The sequence below is a fragment of the Canis aureus genome, chromosome 25 (assembly GCF_053574225.1).
Source record: "Canis aureus isolate CA01 chromosome 25, VMU_Caureus_v.1.0, whole genome shotgun sequence".
Lineage (NCBI taxonomy): Eukaryota > Metazoa > Chordata > Mammalia > Carnivora > Canidae > Canis > Canis aureus.
Window position 1 is genome coordinate 6,631,831 of NC_135635.1, and position 17,015 is coordinate 6,648,845.

Below are 17,015 nucleotides of genomic sequence, written 5' to 3' on the forward strand. Positions count from 1 at the left end.
GCCATGTAAGGATTTGTTTCAATCTTTCTTTTTTTTTTTTTTAATGTTTTTAAATATTTTTAAGGTTTAAAAAGTGTTTAAAGTTTGTAATTCCTAGTAGGAAAACATTATCTGAATGAATACCCTAATGACAAACCACTGTAGAATGTTTCAGTTGCATGTGGGGCAGAGGGGTAGGGATTCTCTTCACAGCACCCCAGCTTTCTTCTTGAGAAGGTCAGAGGTACACTGGTTTGTATTATTGCGACATCCATTAGGTGATCGAAGTTGCTTTTCTTTCAGCAAGGGCTTTGTCAGAAGGGCATTATACTTGACCTCCAAATTTGGCTGACAATTTACTGATGAGTTTCATAACCTTTGGGTTGCTCTGATATTTTGACATATTTGCTGGGTTCTGGGCTACATCCTGGAAGGCCACCATAACTTCTGGATCCTGCATGGCTGCAAGAACCTCTGGGTCACTAAGAATTTCATTGAGCCCAGGCATTCCTGCCATTCCAGGCATCCCCCCTGCCATTCCAGGCATTCCTCCAGGAAAATTACTAGGCATTCCCCCTGGAAAGCCACCTGGGAAAGAGCCATACTGAGCTCCTGATTGTCGTCTGGCTTCTTCCTCCCTCTGGGCTCTTTCATGTTCTTCCCGAGCCTTCTTAACCCTTTCTATTCTTTCTCTGATCTCTTGCTCTTCACGTTTTCGTTCATACTTCCTCCGATGTTAAGCAATTTTCTGGGCCCTGGGTTGAACTTCTTTCAGCATTGCACTAGCATCTTCATCATAATCCAGTTTACAAGCAAGGGCAAGATCATGTGCTGCTTCTTCCCAATGACCCAGAAGTCTGTGTGCTTTCCCTCGCCACTTGTAAGGCTGCGCTGAATCAGGATTTATTTCGATAGCTCTGTCACAGTCTCGAATGGCAGCATTTGGCTTCTGTAATTTGATGAAGACACTGGCTCTTTTGGCATACAAAATGGCTAAGCGAGGATTTAGTTTGATGGCATCTGTGAACAAGTCAATGGCTTTCTGTAGTTCACCATCATTTAGGGCATCAATGGCAGCCACTTTTTTATCATTTGCCTGATCCATCATTTCCTCGGTTATCTCTACATTTTCATCTCCCATTTCTTGAGGGGCATCAGTATCTGGTTCAATTACACCTTCATTGTCAATTTCTAGATCACTTTCCTCACTTGATGGTTCGTCTGTCTTTATGTTTTCCTCCGCCTTCTTACTATCTGTTTTTTCTTCCTTGACATTGTCTTCTGATTTAGTTTTATGAGTAGCAGGTGGTATTTTACCCCCCATGCTCTCCACCCACTCCCGCAGGAAACGCATTTCCTCGGTGTGCAGAGCGCTCGGATCCTGCTTACACATTTTCACGAAGGCCCGAAGCTCGCTCACTTTGCGGGGGTCCATGATCCAGAGGCGCTGGCGGGCGGCGGGCGGCAGGCGCGGCGAGGCTGCGGCCGGGTTCCAGGCGCCGGTACTAGCCCAGCGTGACCGTGTGGAAGGGGGCGGCGACCGCGAAGCCTGTGTCAATCTTTCTAATGATGGAGCTGATGCAGTAGGATGCAGAGTAAGGCCCGGCAGACAATGGTTCTCACTTACGAGGTCTTTCTAATTTCACTTTTTGCTCCTGGTGAACAGGCTCACTGTAGTTTACTGTCTCCAATATTTCTGATGTGAGACCCCACCTAGCTAGATACAACTACTTGGTTCTCTCCCTCCGCAGATAGGTGGCAAAATCTTCCAAACAACTCTAAGTTGTGCATCTTCCTGATCTCTGGTTGTGGATGTCTCACTAACAAAGAGCTCTATAGATCCTGGTTGCCGTTCCTTTTAGCAAGGCCAAATCCAGGGTTCACCCTCATTTCTTTCTAGAGGTTTTCATCATGTCTATAATTTTGAAAGATTAATAGGCCTCCTTTTGCTTTTTCAAATCTGATTTCTAAATCATCATTGTCCCTGTTAGTTAGAAATTGATTACCCCCTTTACAGTGAACCTTACCTTGTCTGAGCTGGAATCAGGAGGGTGGATGCCATTGCCTTCTTCCTGAGGGATGCCTGTTGATCTAATCTTATTTTATTAGGAGATTTTTCAGCCTGGCTCTTAGCTCTCAGTCTTGAGAAGCAATAGAAATCTTCACTCAATTTTCAAAGAACCCCCTTGAGTTAACACTTTTTATTTGGTCTTGTAAAAGCAGGGTTTTGTCAAATAGAGAAAATGTGTGAAGAGTCTATTCCAGAAAGAGGGACTAGTTTACACAGAGACCTGGAGGTCAAGAAACTATGGTGTTTGTGGGGGAATGTGAGCTGTGGCTGGAATTCAGGGTGTCTGTAGGAGAGTAGGGAAAATTGAATATTATTGGGACTTAATATATTATGGAGGTTAGAAAGAGGAGAGTGGAAGGTGACTTTGTGGTTTTTGATTTAGGTTACTAAGAGTTCAAATAATACCATTAAATAAGAAAGGAGTTTAGGAGGAGGAACCATGGATCCTCCTGGGGACACTGATAACTATGCAGGCTGGTTTCTATCCTTTGTCTTTGTACTGGACCAAGTCTAAACCAGACATGACATACTGGAACTTTCATTGAAATAGTCTCAAAAACCTACAGAGCAGGAAACTAGACCCCTGAGGCACTTGTATCATTGTTTAAAAGCCCTGTGGGACAGAAAATTCCTCTAACTACCATTTCTGCTTGTCCTAAACTTGAATGAAACAAAACCACTGATCACCATAGAGGTTTTCCCTCAGCAAACTACCTCAACTGCACTGAAGCTCCTTTTTTTTATATATATATATCTGCCACCTCCTCCTTCCTCTCCCAATATAAAAATATTGGCATTCTCTCTAGGTAATATCTGGTGGTTCAGAAGTACCGCTTCCGTGGTAATTTAGAATGTCATTTTCTGAACTTATATCATAAATATGCTATTTAATTAGGTATCTTCTTGTACCCTCCTACCCACCCCAACCCTTTTCTGTATATTTTTAGGTCTGTTAATTCTCCTTTTAATTATGAGGTCAAGATTGGTCTATAGGTGTGGGGGATAGCAACAGGAGGATTTTCACTTCCTTTTAGCATTTTAGGCCCTAGGACACTAAGTGACCCACCGGAAAAAAAAAAAACAAAAAACAACTTACCATGTGGTCAACCCCAGCAGGAGCTAGGAGCCCTCCAACATAAGGGCTGGAAGCCAAAACTCAAGCAAGTAATAAAATGTTTGTGTGGACTTTTTTTTGAGACCTCTTAGTGATAATATAATATTAAGTGGCTACTAGTGGTAGAGTTGAGTGCTCAACCATGTCTCAGCCACTCTCCTTGGAGACACTTTTGAGGAAATAAACAATGTAGCAAGATGACAGAAAACTTTCACTTTCAGTCTAAAGAAGAGAAGTCTTAGTGACTTCAAATATCTAGATGACAAGATTCTTACCCTCTCTGGGTTCCAGTTGCTGTTGAGAAGTTGATTAGCCTATGAGCTCTCCAAAAAAAATGCTGTCATGCACACATGTTTTGGCACAACATCTCTGAGATGCATGGACACCCTGAATCATGTCTTCTCACTCCTGGGGCTCCTTGAACTTCAGAATATATATATATATATATCCACCACAAAGTTTTTCTGCTCAGAAAAAATAATGATTTTTGGTTTTAAGGTCATGAAAGTATGAATTTCATCCAAAAAAGAAGGGCTTAGAGAAACCAGATTTCAAGCTTTGTTAGATTTGAAATTACTAGAGCCACATTGTATATATTTACACTTTTTATTTATACGTTTATTTATCTACCTGCAAGAAGATAACCAAGCCTCACAGGGGCTGAAGCTTTCTAAATATATACATAATTTTTCAAAAAAATATATATGTGTGATTTTAAGAATGATGATAAGCTGACAGGCATTGAGGGGGCACTTGACGAGACAAGCACTGGGTAATATACTATATGTTTGCAAACTGAACTCCAATTTTAAAAAATTAGATTTTAGTAGATTTTAGATCATCTAAAAAAATAATAAAAAATAGAAAAAGAATGCTGATAAGCTTATTTGCAAATAGGGTGAATCAACACATTCTTAAGGCAGGCATACTCTCCAATACGGTGCTGTGTTATATTATCATTCCTGTGGTCACAGCATTTTAGGAAACAACAGGAACATTGTGGCTAACTGTCAAAAGTATTCAATAGTGTCCTGCTCCTCCTCAGTAGTTATAACAAGAATCAGAATCTTAACATTTTAATGAGACATTTTCCCACCAGTCTATTTTACAATAGCAGACTTTGTTCTTTGTATTCCTATGATCATGTAATATACTTTTCTCTCCCTTAACTCACCAGCATTGTGCTTTGAGCATTCAGCATATGTGTAACATCAGAATTTTCCCTCTCAGGATCATCTCAGACATCATTGTGACTCATGGTTTCTTGTCATTTTAACCAAAGCTCTATCACGTCTTTCTTTGAATTTTATTTCCATATATGTGATTATGCTACTGCTAATACCATTAGGGATTTTGAGGGGTCCAGCAAATAACACTGCTCTTCCCACCTGGTTCTGAATCATCTGAGCAATGAGACAGGTTGCAGGTGGAGGCTAAAACAGCACCTTTATTTTAACAAAGCAGACATTGGGTTTCCTAATCCAGAAGCAGAGAATGAAACAGACAAACCTATTCCCCTGTAACTGACACGACTGTACAACCACAAAGTCTCCCTAACCAGGGGTAGAGTCTGCTCTGGAGAAGGCCACTCACTCCCAAGGGGAAATTGACCTCAAGAAAGGGACAGAAAACTCGTGTTTGGTTTCTCCTTCTCGAATCACGAATTCAGTAAGCCACTCCACTCCCCATGGGAGGATGTGAATGACGAAGAATAAGGTCAAGCATGTTATGTTATCACAGTTTCAGCCATGTGAAAGGAAACATCGGGAATATGGAAGAACTTATTCCTTCCCTACCCACCCCTAACAGTATCTAGCATTGTATTCTTACCCCATTAAGTCTATGATTAACCATAAGGGGTAAGACACATAAATAGTCCTACGACCACCATCCTATTGGCTGCTCCTCCAACACAAATCACTGCTCTGCAGAGAGGCTCTTGGAATTTTTGTAAAGTTGTATCTTGCTTGCAAGTAGTTCTAAAAGGAATCAGAACAGTATGTGTAATCATTCTGAAGCCAATCTGGACCCACAGCTGAAAACTTCCTCCCTGTTCCTCTCTCCTTGCCGAACTCTGCTCAACTGCATTGCCAACATAACTTACCAGAGGTTCTTTGATTAGATTAGATAAAATAATTAAATTACAATAAAAACTCATGGCATGTGTGAAATATTTAATAAACTAGTATGAATTTAAATGAGATTACACACCCTAGACTCTTTAAACAAGAAACCCAAAGGTTATGGGTGGTTATTTATCTTATATCTATACCCTTGGCAGAAGAAATCCCATAATCGTCTTCTGGTTTATCAGCGAAATCTCACAAATCTTTCTAAAAGTAGAGAGACACCAATTTACATATTACTACGGCCATTATTAAGACCACCAACAAAATGATATTTTAGAGATTCACCATTAGTTTTAGACCACTTATCAACAATTTCTGATTTCTAGTTTCAGAAAATTCTGTTTTGGAAAAAACTACAAGAATAAGTTTTTATGTTTTATAATAATAAGGGATTGTCTATAGCTAAAGGAATATGATTTTTTGTTATTTTCTTGCTGGTGATTCCTCAAGTAACAATTAAGAGAGCATGTGATTTTTCAAGTCAAGTTGCTAAAACTCAGCACTGGGATAGAACTAAAGGTACTGAGAAGGTAAAAACATACAGTATGAACAGTGGGAGCAACTATGTTTATTAATAAGTGGAATATGTGACAGTTAAAGTGCAGTACATATGAAAAGTAGAGGGATTTTTAAGTGAACATGCATCATCTACATTATGAATGTCAAAGAACTGACGTGGTACCACCACAACTACCTTCCAGAGTGGACCAGCAGATCAGACCATCCTCCGTGGACCAGTTTTTCTTCAGACACCATGAGATTTTCTCTATTATTTGCTGCAGTGATTCAGTGATAAACATCATCACCAGCCAACCCACAGAATGAGGTAGGATGTGATTTTCAAGTCCTTGTCCTATTTATTTATACAAATGCTTGGCTGATTAACCCTGGTATTTACCAGGGTTCTAGATGCCACTTATCACCAGGTATTCTTTCTGGTACAATCAACCACGATAAGCATTTATATACTACTATAGATCCTCGGGCCTTCTTAGGTTGAGCTTCAGTGTCTTCTTGGACAGGTCCCAGGCTTGTCTGGAGCATAGCTCACCGCTTTCCCTTGCCCAGACTCTGACCTCAGCCACAACATGTCCACTGGTCCCAGGATCCCAAGCCACTTTTCGGGTTAAACATTGCCCTAAGACCCTTCCTGTCCTCTCTCACCCCTGAAGAGGAGTTCTAGGGACAAGTTCTAAGGGAACATCCCAAAGTACGGATGATGGGAATGGCCTACTGCCTTGACATATCAGGAATCACCTAGAGGGAATCCAAAGCAGAAAAGAGTGGCAGTAATGGGGTAGGTCTGTTCTAAAATTAAGATAGACAACATGAGATATTTAAAGAGACAGAGAAGGAAGGGGAGTCCAACCAGAGGTCACTGAATGGCAGACACCTACACCAAATATGAGAAAGGGAGAGGGAGAAGAAAACAGTGAGAAGTGGAAGTGCAAAAAGGAGGGGGAAAGACTAACATACAGGTAGAGTAAGAACGTGTGGGCAAGGCCTGAGAGAAAAGAAAATGAAGAAGAGTGGTTGGCAGAACCGAAGGCTAAGAAGGAATATACTAACCATCTATAAGAATCTGAGAGTGGAAGGGATCTCTCTGGTATCCTAACTCAGAGACAAGATGAAAAGTGCAAGAGAGATTAAACATGAACATGATGACTTCCTAAAAGTTGCAATAATGAGAAAAGAACATGAGAATTCTGAACACTCATTCTCTGATGATGGGAAAAGAACAAGACTTATCCTGGAAGCAAACAGACAGATCAGTTTTGTGAAGGTCCATTCCAGAAATGCTGTATTTGTGTCCCACTCATACCTTCCCTTGTCTCAGAGCAATGGTTGCATCCTTTGCACCCAACGGTGCATAGCCCTGTATTCCAACCTCTGTAGGAAACTGCCTCTCGTTAGGAAAGCATGCAAGAGCTCAGAACTAGGCCCCATCTCCCGCATGCACAGCATGGGTGGTGGATGCAGCAGCAACAACCACTGGGAGAGAGAGTCTGGAAAGAGAGTGGATGACTCTCTTTCCAGAGATTTGCAAATCATTCTCAGCTAAGGGGTAAGCATGGATGTTTCCAGAGATTTGCAAATCATTCTCACCTAAGGGGCAATGCTGAAGGGGAGAATGTTATTGTTTCCTCTGAAACTTCAACCCATTCATCATTTCAAATACATACAGTAAGGCTGAGCACTTTTTCTCTTCTAGGAAAATACATCTGTAAACATCTCCCAAATATGATCTTCTATAAGCTAACAGCCAGCATGCGGTTCCCTCAAATACTCCATTCCTCACTTTCTTAAACTTTCTTAAACTTTCCTCATTTGCCATGAGTACCAGGTCCAACCATCTTAGCTTTGCACCTCTGAACACATTTTGGAGAGTGGCTAATCCTTCAGTGTTTACAGCCCTGGGGCAGATGTGGTACTTCATTTGAGGCCTGCCCAAATCAGAATAAAGTGTAACTATCGCTTCCTCAGTTTTGATGTTACAATTCCATGTATGCCGCCTGTGGTGACCCTGGTATCCTCACTGCCCCACAACATTTCCAATTACATGTATTCCTAAAGTTCTAAAACATTTACCACCACTCATTGTTCTTTTATAGCTGGGTCTCTGGGCTCAAGTGAGTACCTTACATTCCCTACAAACTATCTCACCTGTGCTTTCCTGTCCTCCCTCCTCAAGCAGGTCCAAGACAGCGGACCTAAGGAATGGCAGCACAGTGACAGAGTTCATCCTCGTGGGCTTTGAGCAGAGCTCCTCTTCCACTCGGGCATTACTCTTTGCTCTCTTCCTAGCCCTCTACAGCCTTGCCATGGCCATGAATGGCCTCATCATCTTCATCACCTGGACAGACCCCAGGCTCAACAGCCCCATGTACTTCTTCCTTGGCCACCTGTCCTTCCTGGATGTCTGTTTCATCACCACCACTATCCCGCAGATGCTGATCCACTTGGTGGTCAAGAACCACATTGTCTCTTTTGTCTCTTGCTTGACCCAGATGTACTTGGTCTTCTGTGTGGGTGTGGCTGAGTGCATCCTCTTGGCTTTTATGGCCTATGACCGTTATGTTGCTATCTGCCACCCACTCAACTATGCCCAGATCATGAGCCGGCAGGTCTGTGTGAAGCTGGTGAGTACTGCCTGGCTCTTTGGGCTGATCAATGGCATCTTTCTTGAGTATTTGTCATTCCGGAATCCCTTCTGTAGAGACAACCACATAGAGAACTTCTTCTGTGAGGCCCCCATAGTGATTGCCCTGTCTTGTGGAGACACCCGGTTTAGTCTGAGGATGATCTTTGTCGATGCCATTTTGGTGCTGCTCAGCCCCATGGTGCTCATTGTCATCTCCTATGCCCGCATCCTGGCCTCCATCCTTGGCAGAGCCTCCTCCTCAGGTCGAGGGAAGACCTTCTCTACTTGTGCCTCCCATCTGACTGTGGTTCTCCTTCTGTATACCTCTGCCATGTTCTCTTACATGAACCCTCGCAGCACACATGGCCCTGACAAAGACAAGCCTTTCTCCCTCCTCTACACCATCATCACCCCCATGTGCAACCCCATCATCTATAGTTTTCGAAACAAAGAAATGTTGGGAGCCATGGTGAGGGCCCTTGGGAGGATCAGCCTGGCCCAGGATGAGTCTGTCTAGTAGGATACCTTTAGGAAGAGAAGTTCCTTCCCCTATCCCTGACAACTGGGCAACTCTCCAATCCTGAAAGGCTCCAGGAAAGAGTTTCATCATTTTCTTCCTACTAGCATCAAACCAGAAGATCCCGTTGATGTATAATGTTCATCTGTATGATATTACTTCCCATGTAGATTTATCCTTTCAAATTCTCTTAATGATACATGTTCGTGATGGAGTGGCAAGTGTAATGAAATGGAAAAGATTATTACAAAACTGGCAGAAATGTTGTAGCCTTCTCCAGGATGGTAATAAGAAGAGTACCAGTACAGTCTTTGGGCATTTACTTCTAAAACAAATGCAATTAGCATGAGCTCCATCTTTGAGAAAAGAGCATATTGAGAACCAGGAGGGAAACAGAGGGATATAGAAGTTAGGGAAAAAGCAGTCAGTGGGAGAAAAATGCTAAGAGGTATACAATATTATACCTATATGGTGGCATCAAAACTATCCAAGAAGTTCCCAGAAAAAAATAAGCACTACTGTGTAGGTTTGGATTCCTCCTCAAAGGAGGTAAGAGGAGGGCCTCTGTGCCAAATACATGTGAATTATTAATGGGAAGGTGCAAGGACAGAAGCAAGAGCAGGGGTTGCCAGAGGACACGGTCAAGATGGTGGCAGTGTCTGTCTGATGCAGAGACCCCTTGAAAAGGTGTCTGGGCTGCTGAGGAGGCACTTCCACTGGATAGCGCCTGTGGTGCTGCAGGTGACAGTCTGTGAGGCTATAAACCAAAGTATGGATGAGGAGCTGGAAAGAGATGAGAAGGTATTTCTGCTTGGGGAAGAAGTTGCCCAGTATGATGGCACATATAAGGTTAGTCAAGGCCTGTGGAAGATATATGGCAATAAGAGAATCATAGATATTCCCATATATGAGAGGGGCTTTGCTGGAAATGCCGTGGGTACAGCTATGGGTGGGTTGAGGCCCATCTGTGAATTTATGACCTTCAATTTCTCTATGTAAGCTATTGACCAGGTTATAAATTCAGCTGCCAAGACCTACTTACTACATGTTGGAGGGCCTTCCGCCTATGCCTATAGTCTTCAGGGGGCCCAATGACACCTCAGCAGGCATGGCTGCCCAACACTCACAGTGCTTTGCTGCCCAGTATGGGTACTGCCCAGGCTTAAATGTGGTCAGCTCCTGGAATTCAAAGAATGCAAAAGGACTTATTAAATCAGCCATTCGGGATAATAATCCAGTGGTGGTGCTATAGGATGAACTAATGTATGGAGTTCCTTTTGAATTTCACTCAGAAGCTCAGTCAAAACATCTTCTGATTCCCATTGGAAAAGCCAAAATAGAAAGGCAAGGGACACACATAACCATAGTTGCCCATTCAAAACCTGTGGGCCACTGCTTAGAAGCTGCAACAGTGCTATCCAAAGAGGGTATTGAATGTGAGGTGATAAATACGCGAACTATCAGACCGATGGACATTGAAACAAAAGAAGCCAGTGTCATGAAGACCAATCATCTCATAACTGTGGAAGGAGGCTGGCCACAGTTTGGAGTACGAGCTGAAATTTGTGGCAGGATCATGGAAGGCCCTGCATTCAATTTCCTGGATGCTCCTCCAGTTTGTGTCACTGGTGCTGACGTCCCTATGCCTTTGCAAAGATTCTAGAAGACAACTCTATACCTCAGGTTAAAGACATCAAATTTGCAATTTAAAAAAACACATTAAATATCTAGTTTGGACTTGAATTTCAAGCTATTGGGATTTACTTAAAACACTTGCTGACACTTCACCTGAATTGTACAGTTAAGACCTTACGATTCATAAAGTTATCTCTAAAGCAACAACACAGATGTTTTTGTATTTGGAAGAAGTTTAAATGTGCTTGTATATGGAAAAACTCTCCTCTCCTGCCCTAGACTCCATGGCGAGGGGGCAGTTTTGGTCTGTTATACTTACCATGTTCTTTGAATAAGGCTAATGTAAAATTTTACCCTCTCAAAAGGACAAGGTATGAATGTGGCAGAGTTCTGCAGAAAGATGTATCCAAAAATGACAACTTGTGTGTAAAGATAAAAGCTACTATTATCTACATTTGTTATTAGATTGTTTGGTAAGGAATAAAGGAATTCCTAACTATGAGGGAAAAAAAGGAGCAAGCAAGAAGGCTAAGGACAGTACCTACTTCCCCAGACTGTAAACTGAGAGTGAGAGTTATAGAGTAAAAACTGCTAGGGTCAGAGAACCTTCCAGTGACATCTGTGTTTTATAAATAGAATATAAAATGAGCACTTTAACTCTTTGTGCATTTGTTTGCTTCCACTGGAAAACTTTGTCATGGGCTGGATGCCTATTGTGCAGTTTAAATGTTTCTCTTTTCTTCATGAAGATTCCTTCCTATGTCTTGCTTTATTTATAATACACTACATTTCCTAAGACTCTGCTCACATCTCTTCTTTCTCCCCTTCCGCTAGTCAATTACCTATATCTACAGCAGGGGTTCTCAGCAGGGATGATTCTCTCGCCCAGGAGGTATTTTGCCATACCTGAATAGACTTTTATTTTTCACAAAAGGAAGAGGGTGTGCTACTGGCACCTAGTAGGTAGAGGCCAGGGATGCTACTGAACATCCTATAATACTCAGAACAGCCATCACAAGGGGTTATGCAGTCCAAGAAATCATTAGTGCTGAGGTTCAGTAACCCTGGTTACTTATCCAACATTACAACCTGAAAATGAATAGTCCAATTAAAAAATAGGTAGGGGTGCCTGGGTGGCACAGTTGGTTAAGCCTCAGACTCTTGGTTTCAGCTCAGGTCGTGATCTCAGGGTGGTAATGATCCCCACATTAGGCTCCCACTCAGCTCAGAGTCAGCTTGGGAATCTCACTTCCTCTGCCTCTGCTCTTCCTGATCGTGCTCGTGATCTCTCTCTTCCTATCTCAAATAAAAATAAATTAATTTTAAAAATTTTAAATGCGCAGAAGACAGAATAGACATTTTTCCAAAGAAGACACAGAAACGGCTAACAGACCCATGAAAAGATACTCAACATCACTCATCATCAGGGAAATACAGATCAAAAGCATGATGAGATAGCACCTCACACCTGTCAGAATGCCTTAAATGAACAACACAGGAAGCAATAGATGTTGGCAAGGATGCAGGAAAAGGGGAACCCTCTTGCACTGTTGGTGGGAATGCAAACTGTTGTACCCACTCCAGAAAACAGTATGGGGCACCTCAGAAAGTTAAAAATAGAACTACCCAATATTCCAGTAACTGTACTATTGGGATTTACCAAAGGATACAAAAATACAGATCTGAAGGGCAAATGCACCCCAATATTTGTAGCAGCATTATCAGCAATAGCCAAACTATCACCCAAAGGTCCATCAACTTATGACTGGATAATGAGGATGTGGTCTATATATACAATGGATGTTTACTCAGCCATCGAAAAATGATATCTTGCCATTTGCAATGACATGGATGAGCCAGAGAGTCTTATCTTAAGTGAAATAGGTCAATCACAGAAAAAAGACCAAATGAATTCACTCATGGAATTTAAGAAACCAAACAGATGAACACATGAGAAGGGGGTAAAAAGAGATAAAAGGAAAGAAATCATAAGAGATTCTTAATGATAGAGAGCAAAAAAGGAGCGATGATGGAGGGAGGGAGGTGGCAGATGTTCTAAATGGGTGATGGGTTTTAAGGAGGGCACTTGCTATGTTGAGCACTGAGTGTTACATGTAAGTGATGAACCACTAAATTAAAATTTTCAAAAAAACAAAAACAAAAACAAAAACTTCTGTGTTTGTCTCTGTCTCAGCCTACAACTACTCCTAAAGTTTTCTCAAGGGCAGCCCGGGTGGCTCAGCAGTTTAGCACTGCTTTCAGCCCAGAGCCTGATCCTGGAGACCCGGGCTACCCACATCGGGCATCTTGCATGGAGCCTGCTTCTCCCTCTTTCTGTGTCTCTGCCTCTCTCTCACTGTCTCTCCTCATAAATAAATAAAATCTTTTAAAAAATTACAAAATAAAGTTTTCTCAAGTTATAAGACTTTTCCTACCTGACCATGCCCTTTGGCCTACCACTAGTATGGATTCTTACTTAAACTCTGTCCTTTTCCTCTGTTACTTCAGCTCCATCTTCATCCACCCAGCAGCCATCTTTCCCACATTCCCATCAATCTCACATCCCTACCTAACTAAATCCTGCCATTCTTCACCTTTGCTATTTGCAGTGGGACACCTGCAATTGCCATTTAGTGCAGCCCGTGAAAACCATGTGGGGATACTTATGGGAAGACTTCCTAGAATGTCAACATTTTTCTCATTCACTTTAACAGCCTCCTTCTTTTGCCAATACTTATTATTTCCCCACCCATATGATCCACTCAAATAAAGGATTCACTCTACCTTTTATGTATGCTACATATTTTCTTTTGCCCCTCTAGAACTAAATACACACTTTTCCCTCTGGTCTGTATCTGGAAGACAGACTTTGTTGGTTGCCTCATTGGTTGCCTTCTACAACCTAGGTGGCCTCAACCAAGAGTTACTTAGTAGGATAGAGGAAGGCAGGAGAAGAATATTTGAGGATGTTTATTGACCTGGTCCTTCCCTGATGTCCCAGGGTTACTGTCAGGTGGCCTTCTCCTACAGCTCCCTTCCCTTGCCCAATAAGGTGTTATCTGCTCCTTTCTCTTGAGAGGCCAGGATGTTTCACCATCCCTTTTTGATTCCTCTTAACCCTCCCACATCCTTGTAAGCACCTCATTATTCCTATTTAAGTATATCAACCATTTCCCCCCAGCACAGTAACCTAGTAAAGGTAGCAGGCACATATTACCAAACACAAATTGAAAATATCTCAAAATAGAACACATACTAGTCCACAGCGCAAATCTCAAATCATGTCAGTGATATGAAGTTACACAGACCAAGCTCTCTGATGATAAGGCACTTAAGTTGGAAATCAATATCAAAAAGTTAACTAGAAGGAAACCCATATGGTTGGAAATTAAGAAACAGAATTCTAATTATCCCACTTACCAAAGAAGGAAAAGAAGTCTGGTCCAACGTGGAAAGAGTAAAGAGCTTGGACATTGTCACTTCCACCATCACCAAAAACCAAGGGTAAACCAAGGGAACGTCAACAACGCTTCTTAGATCTATCAGAGAATTAAAGGCACAGGGGAAAGCACCACCCCAAAAACTGGGAGACAGGTGAACACAGAAAATGACAGCTTTCTGGGAGTAGAAACAGTAACTGGATACTGGCCAGAATACTTAGAGGGGAATCGACTACTTATTGGAGACTGGGAATGGGCTAACTTCAGAGATAAAAACTCCGAAGGGCCTACCCTCCGTGGAACCCTCATAGTTTCATGCATTTTACTTCCAGCAGCCTCACCAGATTCTCATGATGAAGATTAGGAAAAAATCCTTTTGTGATCAGTAGGGAGAAGGGACAAGTGAACATTTAGAAAGAAGCCCAGAGAGCACTGTCTGGCCTTAGGGAAAACTATCTTATGAGAACTTAACAAATCTAGGGAAGGATAAAATAAATTAATAAATAAATAACCACCACCACAACAACACAACACTGAGAAGGACCTGTGAATGTTACAGCCCATGGACACAGCCGAACTAGAAGACTCACCTAATGATGGGACTATGCAATGCTTCTACTCCCCTTTACCTAACCACTACATCAATATGGTGGAGAGTTTCAAAGATCACAGCTAAAAGACCTGCAATGCTCAGGCATGATTTAAGAAGGAGTCTCTAGGGAAACCAAAACACACACACACACACACACACAAACAGCAAAGGAGACAAAAGCAGGATATGAAAGAATTTGAACCTCTGATACCACAGCTATAGCAAACATTAAACATAGTCTAATGCCCAAAACAAAACTTCCCACTAAGAGCCTATTTACCTCAGTTTCTTTTACCTGATACCTCATGTCGGGCTTTCAACAACAGAATTGATAACAATACAAATTAGAATATTTTACAAATCTAAAATTAGTATTGGAACTAATTACAATTTTGTGGGATGTACTTAGAGCAATGCTTTCTTTTATTAGGAAAAAAGATGTGTTAAAAAGTAATAAGCTGCCAACTTAATCACAGGATATTAGACTATGCAGAGAACACAGAAGGAATAAAAATACATGTAAATACTGATTCAAACAAACTCAAAGGGGCACCTGGGTGCCTCAGTGGTTGACCATCTGCCTTCGACTCAGGTAATGATCCCATCCCAGGATCAAGTCCCACATCAGGCTCCCCGTGGGGAGACAGCTTTTGCCTCTGCCTAAGTCTCTGCCTCTGTGTGTGTGTGTGTCTCTCATGAATAAACAAAATCATTTAAAAAAAAAAAACCAACACTTGATTAAATTGATAGAATTAGAAGAAAGTAGTAATTTCACAGGTCTTGGCATGACTGATAAAAAATAAACATATTTAAACAATATTAAGGATGAAAGGAGCACAAAACTATAGATGTTACAAAATGAATTATAAGAGGTTTTCTATTTCTGATATTGAAGGACCAATGTAATTTAGACCAACATGTCACTAAGAACAAAACCTGGACAAATATTTTAAAACATCCACTTGGGTGGGGCACAATGGTGGAGGAGTAGGGTTCCCAAGTCACCTGTCCCCACCAACTTACCTAGATAACTTTCAAATCATCCTGAAAACATACAAATTCAACCTGAGACTTAAAGAGAGAACAGCTGGAACGCTACAGAGAGAAGAGTTTGAGCTTCTAACAAGTACAACTAGTTTTTAGCCACTCTGCACTGAGCAAAATGACTAGAAAGAAGAACTCACCACAAAAGAAAGAATCAGAAACAATACTCTCTGCCACAGAGTTGCAGATTTTGGATTACAATTCAATGTCAGAAAGCCAATTAAGAACCACAATTATAAAGCCACTGGTGGCTCTAGAAAAAAAAAATAAAGGATTCAAGAGACTTCATGACTGTAGAATTTAGATCTAATCAAGCCAAAATTAAAAATCAATCAAATGAGATGCAATCCAAACTGGAGGTCCTAAAGATGAGGCTTAATAAGGTAGAAGAAAGAGTGAGTGACATAGAAGACAAGTTGATGGCAAGGAAGGAGCCTGAGGAGGAAAGAGAAAAAAACAATGGAAATACCATGAGGAAAAGCTAAGGGAAATAAATGACAGCCTCAGAAGAAAAAATCTACATTTAATTGGAGTTCCAGAGGGCTCTGAGAGGGACAGAAGACCAGAAAGCATATCTGAACAAATCAAAGCAGAGAACTTCCCTAATTAGGGGAGGGAAACAGGCATTTAGATCCAGGAGATAGAGAGATCCCCCCCCCCTTAAAATCAATAAAAACCGTTCAACACCTCATTTAATAGTGAAACTTGGAAATCCCAAAGACAAAGAGAAAATCCTTAAAGCAGCAAGAGACAAAAGATCCCTAACTTCTATGGGGAGAAATATTAGATTAACAGCCGACCTCTCCACAGACACCTGGCAGGCCAGAAAGGGCTGGCAGGATATTCAGGGTCCTAAATGAGAAGGACATACAGCCAAGAATACTCTCTCCAGCAAGGCTCTCATTCAGAATAGGAGAGATAAAGAGCTTCCAAGATAGGCAGATACTGAAAGAATATGTGACTGCCAAACCAGCTTTTGCAAGAAATATTAAGGGGGACCCTGTAAGAGAAAGAGGAATCTCAAAGAAATAATCCACAAAAACAGGGACTGAATAGGTATTACGATGACACTAAATTCGTATCTTTCAATAGTAACTCTGAAAGTGAATGGGCTTAATGATTCCATCAAAAGAGGCAGGCTTTCAGACTGGATAAAAAAGTAAGACCCATCTATTTGCTGTCTACAAGAGACTCACTTGAGACCTAAGGACACCTCCAGCCTGAAAATGAAAGGTTGGAGAACCATTTACCATTCAAACGGTCTTCAAAAGAAAGCAGGGGTAGCAGTCCCCATATCAGATAAGTTAAAGCTTATCCCAAGGACTGTAGTAAGAGATGAAGAGGGCAACTAT

At 41.6% G+C, this 17,015-nt stretch overlaps 1 protein-coding gene, 1 long non-coding RNA gene and 2 pseudogenes across 2 annotated transcripts in view; 3 read left to right on the plus strand and 1 right to left on the minus strand.

Annotated features, from left to right (window-relative positions):
• The window catches only part of LOC144296914 (uncharacterized), a 67,212-nt gene that overhangs the window by 24,445 nt on the left and 25,752 nt on the right, over positions 1-17,015 (plus strand). The window contains exon 2 of the long non-coding RNA XR_013363843.1: positions 5,995-6,119. This is a non-coding gene — a long non-coding RNA (uncharacterized LOC144296914). The remainder of the gene's footprint in view (positions 1-5,994; positions 6,120-17,015) is intronic.
• On the minus strand, positions 81-1,522 carry LOC144296909 (hsc70-interacting protein pseudogene; annotated as a pseudogene).
• LOC144296911 (olfactory receptor 10AD1-like) lies at positions 7,893-8,973 on the plus strand. Its single transcript, XM_077870281.1, has one exon. It carries the CDS (start codon positions 8,116-8,118, stop codon positions 8,950-8,952), a length of 837 nt encoding a protein of 278 aa, XP_077726407.1. The 5' UTR covers positions 7,893-8,115; the 3' UTR covers positions 8,953-8,973.
• LOC144296910 (pyruvate dehydrogenase E1 component subunit beta, mitochondrial pseudogene) lies at positions 8,989-10,683 on the plus strand (annotated as a pseudogene).

Excerpts from the sequence above, each read along its gene's own strand:
- LOC144296911 (XM_077870281.1), top strand. The coding sequence starts at position 8,116 with ATGGCCATGAATGGCCTCATCATCTTCATCACCTGGACAGACCCCAGG.